The 7803-nt window shown below is 40.4% G+C and overlaps 1 protein-coding gene across 1 annotated transcript in view; it reads left to right on the plus strand.

Moving 5' to 3' along the window:
• LOC106532428 (cerebellar degeneration-related protein 2-like) overlaps nt 1-7447 on the plus strand; it is a 23743-nt gene extending 16296 nt beyond the window's left edge. Inside the window, exons 3-6 of the mRNA XM_014028476.1 lie at nt 3323-3471; nt 3569-3733; nt 3832-4039; nt 6116-7447. Coding sequence (XP_013883930.1) covers nt 3323-3471; nt 3569-3733; nt 3832-4039; nt 6116-6883 — 1290 coding nt within the window. The 3' untranslated portion in view covers nt 6884-7447. The remainder of the gene's footprint in view (nt 1-3322; nt 3472-3568; nt 3734-3831; nt 4040-6115) is intronic.
• The last annotated feature ends 356 nt before the right edge of the window (nt 7448-7803 follow it).

The raw sequence follows: 7803 nt of genomic DNA on the forward strand, positions 1-7803 counted from the left end.
CGTACGCACGGTTTTATAAATCTGAATTTTTTTGGCGTACGCCATTTCCACCTTTTGGCCATACATTCACGTTTAGTATGGTTTCCACGCAATCCTTTATAAATGAGATGCCAGGTCTGTGATTGATGACATCATCTACTAAAAATATCATTGTTTCTGGATGTTTGAAAAATGGCCATATCATGTTGAATTCTGGTAAATTAGAGTTTATTCAGCCCAAGCCATGCAGCTGAAAATCTCTCCTATGAAACAGACATTCTGCTGGTACTCCWGCTAACCGGGGATTTTTATAGTTTTGTTTTTATTTTCAACGGTCCAATAGATCAACATGGAGGGGGGTGCCTGGATGCTGAGTGCAAAGCTGAGCTCACCCACAACCATAGTTTCTACTTGTAATCCTTTTAAAATAAACTAATATGGAAGAAAGAGATGCAGTGATGCTTTATGTTGTTCTATGTGTTGTGTTGACAGAAGGGCTTATTGGAAATGCACTGTTGGAAAAAAAACTTGGCACTGAGTTCTGGTGCAACAAAAATTGTTGTGATTGTTGTCCGTTTTAACCAAACTTCAAATATTTATAAATCACAGCCCATACCCGCAAAGAAGCATATCGGTGAAATCAGCTCAATTTTGTTTGGATTGTAATGGAAAAATTATAATGTAATGGACCCAGTTTTTCATGGCACCCTGTTTATAGGTAGATAAAAAGATTATATCCAGAACAAGATCACTCTTATATCACATCTCTAAGTTTTACCTTGCCCCAGCTAGGCCCTTAGGATGAAATCTTGCTGTTTTAAGATGACATAATGATGTTTGTTAAACACATAGGAAGCTTTCTACTGTTCAGGGGAGCAGGTGTTATCTCAGGACTTCATAGACAGCCTGATGACTTTGTGTTAACTTCTGTGTTCTTGCTTATTGCAATAAACAAAACCAGGGGTTTATAGTAACTTAGTACATTTACTTTGTTACAGTACTTCAGTAATATTTTTGAGGATTTGTCCTTTTACCAAGTATTTTTTTAAATGTTACTTCTACTTTGATTTACATTTAAAACCTAAAAATGACTTTTACTTTTTTCTTTAAAATTTAATACCAAGTTTCTCGTTACAAATTAAATATGTTCAAACTCATCATGAAAGGAGTTGTTTATGAGCTCTAAAGAATGAAGTGTTGAATTTACTCAACTAAGTTATGCCAACAGGTTTCACTAAACATATTTTCTTTTAAAGAAAATATGTATATTGCTCAATTTACTCGTTACTACTAAACTTACTAAACTCGGTTTAGTAGAACCAGTTTGGTTAAGTAAATGCAACAGCTTATTTCTTAGAGAGTGTGTAAAAGTACTTTTACTTACCCGATCTTTGTGAAGTACTTTTCTCATCATTGGAATTTATTTTTACCAGTCATTTTCTGTTAAGATATTTTTACATTTACTTAGTTTTTTTCAAAGACTTTATAGACCTCTGAACAAAACTCAGACAACCATTCTACAAAGTTCCTTTTTCTTTGAATCACGTATTTCTGTCCTTGTTAAATAAATATTTCCACAAGTGGCATTTATTATTAGTCGGCTTGTGTTTTCATCCATGATAAGATGTCAGACGACATTTAAAAGGTTGTGGATTATGACCTATTTGACTTTCTGTACCAAAGACAATTCATAATTTGTATGGCTTTCCATACATCCACCTGCTGCCGTAGATAACCAGTACATGTAAAGAACTGACTCTTGTTGAAAGAAACATTCAAACCTTTAACTGCCTGCCACAGGTTACTATTACAGTGAAGCCCAGATTTTCACTGGGGTTATGTTCTTAGAATACTTGCAAATTGTGAAAAAAGGCTAATATTGGATGCAGTACAGAAAAGGCCAGCGCATTTAGGTAGCATCCTAATGCAGTAAGAACCAAACAAAAACACATCAAACAGGTAGCAGCTACACGCCACGCGGTACTGCACAGTTATCTGTGTACAGGGCATCTGCCATGTACTGTATTTTATGTATTTTTATATGGAACTGAATCAATGTTAATGTTTATGTTACAAAGTTTGTAAATGATATTGTTCCTAATAATTTAGCTTTAAAAAAATAGACGTTCCTTACTGTAATTTCTTTCCGGGTTCTGTGATATTATGGGGATTACCGCACACTACTAGTAGTTAGGTTCTATAAATAATCTGTGAAAGACTGAGTTCGCAAACTGAAACACAACTTCACCGTATAAAAAATGTTTCCACACTGCTGATTTGAAACAAATGGGCAGCTCTTCAAGCTCCGTCTGAACCAGCTACTCTTGCTTTGCTTTGTTGTAGGGTGCTTTAGATCAGTGTTTCCCAAAGTTGGGGTCGGGACCCAKAGTGGGACCCTGAAACATCAAGGTGGGGTCCTGACAAGATTTTCTGAATTAATTACATTTTTGCCGTAGTTGTTACAAAGGAGTGAGGTTAGTGCATTTAAAATGGATAAATGTAGTATAAAATATTGTTACTATGCCCATGTTTAGTTGGCCTGATACAAATGTTTATCATCCAAAAATTGTTGGGGGCACAGGTCTCTGCTACTGTTATTTTGTGGGTCAAAAGCTGAAAAGTTTGGGAACCACTGCACTTTGGTTCCCAAAGTTGGGCTTGGGACCCAAATATGGGTCATGAAGCACCTTGGATTATCTCCAGAAATCAATTTAAAGGGTAATAAAATAATGGCTGTTGTAATATTTTCCCTATAATTATTACAAAAACACAAAAAAGTATGAATAAGTATTTATATTTGTGTACAAGCTGTTTAGATTGTCAAAAAGCCTGTGTTTTTAGGGTTATTAACGAAGTTTGTGTACTCAGACCAGTAATACTTGGGGTCACAAGTTTTTGCAGTGCATATTTTGTGGGTCAGAAGATAAAAAGTTTGGGAACCACTGCTTTAGATAACATCTTCCTCCTTTCCTTTGGGGGAAAATGAACAAAACAGTGCATTTTCTTCCAGATGAAAGTTGTAAATACATATACCGGTACTGTTACACCACCAGTATACATTGTGTGTGTGATTCTAGAGACGAAAGTCCTCAGACCTCAGTTTCACCATCAATTCAGATTTTTTTAGAAAATAATGAGACATTCCAATGTTAATTGGCAGATATAATTACTACAGTATATCCTGTCAAAAGTAAATTTTATGTATTTAATTACAATGAATCTCTGCCTTCAGAAGAACATTGTGATAAAGTTACAGTTTCCAATGTAACCTCCAGTATCGGTCCATTTATCCAGCACATAGCAGTGTTTCTATCAAACATGTGATCATTCCTCTTTTCTTTAGTACTTGACGAAGCAGCTGGAGGTTCTTCGGGAAATGAACGAGCAACACGCCAAAGTGTACGAGCAGCTGGACGGCACAGCCAGAGAACTGGAACGCACTAACCACACACTAGTGACGGACAGCAAAGCCTCACAGGAGAAGATCGAGAGGTGCTGGAGCTCGGCTGCTCCCTTCAACCACATTTTTGCTGATGTTCCCTTTTCTCTCTTGATAAAAACATTGCTTTTTGTTTTTCTCCTGCACCAGGCTGACGGGGACAATCGAGGGTCTGCAGAACCAGGTGGAGGGTTTGTCAGCACAGGTGGACCAGCTTCGCTCAATGGAGCAGCTTCGGGTCAAGAGAGAGAAGAGGGAGCGACGCAAAACCATCCARTCATTCCCGTGCCTGAGAGAGCTTTGCACGGCACCCAGGTGTGTTACGTCTTCCATGTGGAAAAAGAGCTTTAAACAGAGTAGAAGGGGAAAAAAAATCCCACCTGAAACCAGCTAAACGCGCATCTTCTTGTCAGGTATGAGGATGAGTTTGTAGTGGGCCGAGCTGAGAGCTTTACTCTGGATGCCAAGCGTCAGCCGTTCGAGGAGGACAACCAGCACCTGAGGGAGGCGGTGTCGGCTCTGCGAGCAGCGGTCCGGACTGAGCGGGGTCGAAGGGAGGGGGTGGAGAAAGAGTGCAACCTCCTGATTGCAGAGTTCTCTCGGCTGCAAACACGAGTCCAGGTGAAACACAAAATTCAAGGCAAAGGGTGTTGTTACTTTGAAACATCAGTTCAGAAGTATGCATTGATCACAGGTGGAAGAGAGAATTTTGTTATTCCTTTGTAAACTCACATCACATCAACACTAACAAGTGTAAACTCTGTACAATGACAGTAAAGGGATAATCAATCAATTAATCAATCAATCAAACTGATTGTGTGTTTTTATATTTAACAGTCAGTCAGGAGAAAATGGTTGGTCTGGGTGTATAATCCTGGYCCTCGAAGGTTGCTAACCTGCATGTTTTCCTTGTTTATCTGCTCCAACACACCTGATTCAGTAACTAAGAAACCTCTTTGTTATTTATGGCTCTCTTCCATTAGCTCCTCTACAGCACTGATCAGCACGGTTCAGGTGGTTTTCCATTCCACTTCAGTAATAGTTCTAGTGGGTTCATCATGAAGTTGGTTGGTCTCAGAGTCCGAAAATTGACGCCACAAGCCTTACCAGCTGCTGGTGGTTATGCTCCATTAAGCTATTTACCAGCCACTATTAAACATAGTAGAAGAAGAAACCACAAATAAATACTCAACTCAACAATAGAGGATATGGTAGTGTTGTTATTGCAAGTGGTGCGTCATGTTGTTGTGAGTGTAGCTTGTGACGCAACCAGTGACTCCACCCCCCGCAAACCAATCAGTGACCAACAGTCTTCTGCGTTGTTTCATGAATGTAGCACAAACTTATCCTGAGTCTTTTTTTTAACTAATATTTTTGACTCCGTTCATAATTTTATTTCATTCACACAATTTTAACAAAAAGGCTGAAATACCCATGAAGTACCACTAGGTGGTGAGAARGTCCAAATGAACAACATCTCTTGGTTCAGAGAATGAGCATTCTGGCTATGTCTCAGTTCATGGGCTGGGTCCTCATGAGCACGTAGCCCAGCTGGGCCACATCCTCCCTGGGCCGGGTAGGCTGCTCAAAACTGCCCTGAAATGAGACGGTCTAGTCTTCGCCTGATGTCTGCTTTACTTGAGTCTGTGTGACCACCTGCTACCCTGTTAACCATAGTGATCAGTTTCACGACAAACTTAAAATACGTTGTGACAAGTATTTACCCGTCTTTTTACTGGGAGAATAACTTCACAGTTAAAATGTTACATGTAAATAAACAAAAAAAAAAAACATTAATAATTCGGGTTTAGCTCCAGTATCAGCACTTGTAGTTGCATTTTTTTTAATTTAACATCTTATTGCAGCATAAATTTCATCAGCTAAGTTGATAAACTTATTTGAAAAACAAATTCTTCGGTCCGCGGTGAACATCCAAACTACGCCGACTTGTTAAAAAAATAAAAACTCCACCGTCTTCGTTTCTCTGTTTATTTTGCTGCCCGCGCATTGAATCCTGGGATATCCTCGGRCGGTGAGGARACACTGATGCATCCTCGCATTTCGAGAGTTTGTCGGCCYCYTGATGAGGAGCCTTCGATTAGGGACAGTACTTGGCGCGGGGCAGTGACGTAAGCAGCTGACAAATGCGCGCTCACGAGGACCCAGCCCCTGAATTGAGACACAGCCTCTGTAATTGGTTGAAGATTCTTCTAAAACCCTGTTTTTTTAATACTGTTTACAGCTGCCTCTCAGMTATTAACCATTTCAGCACACAAATAAAGGTTGTTGGCAAAAAAGAAACAGTCATAGAAAAAAATAATAGAAGTCGTTTCATTATCGTTTGGGTTTTTAGGGCAAAGTGATTGTTGATTTGCCCAAATCAGGCTGCATTTCTGAAAAGCTCCTTGTTTTAAATCCACACGGAGACCAAAACTGAGTTTTTAAAGAAATATCTTCTTTGGAAAACATTATTTAATGACTGTTTTTCGTACTAAAATCCCCATTTTTGTGCAGAAAGGAGGTGATAATGCAGAAAATCTTAAATTTTGAAGTGCCCAACATAGTGTCGGCCTTAGATAGCAGAAATTTAATCATGAATTGTTCCCTGTTTTAACCCCCTCCTCGATTCTCCACTCTAAATGACACTGACTGCTGCCTTTTTAACTTTTAAGTTCACCAATGATTGTTTTTCCTCAGGATGCTGAGAGCTGCCAGGCGAGGGTCCGGGAGCTGGAAGTGGAGCTGCAGGAGCTGCAGCAGCTCCGTCGCGCTCGGACTTTCCTGCTGAGCAGCGAGGATGATGGCGTGGCCCTAACCCAGACCGTCCTCAGCATCACCCCGGAGACCGACACGTTCCTGGAAGTGGAGGCCAGGGATACTGGAGGAGGCGTGAGGGAAGAAAGCGAAGGCGGAGGAGGTGTCGGAGGCGAGGCGTTACCCGAGTCCAGCCCCGTGAGGAAGAGCTGCAGCGACACGGCGCTCAACGCCATCGTGGCTCGGGACGCGTCTGGTCGGAGGAGAGGCAGCTACGCGCTCCACGCCAACAGCGTGAGGAAACGAGGGATGTCCATCCTCAGGGAAGTGGACGAGCAGTACCACGCCCTGCTGGAGAAATACGAGGAGCTGCTGGGGAAGTGCAGGCGGCACGAGGAGAGCCTGTGTCACACTGGGGTGCAGACTTCCCGGCCCGTGTCTCGAGACCCATCCATGAAGGACTGTGCCATGGGCCCCACCTCAGCACCTCCTCCCACACCCACCCAGTCGCCTTCCACCCCTGAAGCCATCGAGTCCATTAGCAAGCAGGTCGAGGCCGTGGATAAGCGGCTTYGGCAGAACACGCCGGAGTACAAGGCCCTTTTCAAGGAGATCTTCTCTCGCATCCAGAAGACCAAGATGGACATCAAAGCTACCAAAGCTGCTAAAACCAGCAAGACTGGGAAATCTGGCAAATCCAGTAAACATTAAACCCACTCAATCTCAACAGAAAACGTTGCTGTTTAAGTGAGGTGTTTGTGAACGAGGGTCTTTTAGAGGCTTTTGCTTTGAATACCGTTAAACTGAATACAGCTCCCCTTTTATCACGAGCTAAACTCCTCAAACAGATAAACTAAGTTAACTTTGCATGAAATCACTTCTAAACCCTGTCGAAATTCACTCAGGATTATAAAACCTGAACTGATTTGTTGAAACTTTAACCTTTTTATTCTTCTTCCTACTTATAAAATATAGAAGTATACTTAACTGCCTTACCTAGCTTACACAGGACACTTAAAAGGAGAAAAATGCCTCAATATTGCACTAAAATCTTGTTTCATTAAAACTGTGAATAAATCTCCTTTCCAAGGTGTGGAAATCTAAATGTAATATGAACATAATGTATATTTGTCATGTTTAAAAACCTTAACATTCGAGAATTCACACAAACACCAAGGTTGATCTCCCAATTCTGTTTGTGTTTTRAAATGAATTTGAGGTGCTAAAAATGAATCCTACAACTGCTATTATCATTAAAAATATAATGAAACAATAGTCTTTTTTTTCTGGATGACATTTCTGCATGGTCAGTTTAGTTTGGCATTATAAATTACACTGCAGCTCAGCCCATATGCTGAGATTCATTTCAAGTRTAAGCCATCTTTTCACGACCCTAAAACGAGTTTATTCCCTGACAACTGATTTTAGGTACACTCTAAAAATGAAATGTTGGATTTACTTAACCATGTTATGTTACCTGGTTCCACTTAACTGAGTTGAGTAAATTCAAAGCAACATACTCATGTTCTTTGGTTAAAAAACTGGTATATTGCTTTGAATTTACTCAACTCAGTTAAGTGGAACCAGGTAACATAACATGGTTAAGTAAATCCAACATTTCATTTTTTACA

Source organism: Austrofundulus limnaeus, unplaced genomic scaffold (assembly GCF_001266775.1).
Source record: "Austrofundulus limnaeus strain Quisiro unplaced genomic scaffold, Austrofundulus_limnaeus-1.0 Scaffold5, whole genome shotgun sequence".
Lineage (NCBI taxonomy): Eukaryota > Metazoa > Chordata > Actinopteri > Cyprinodontiformes > Rivulidae > Austrofundulus > Austrofundulus limnaeus.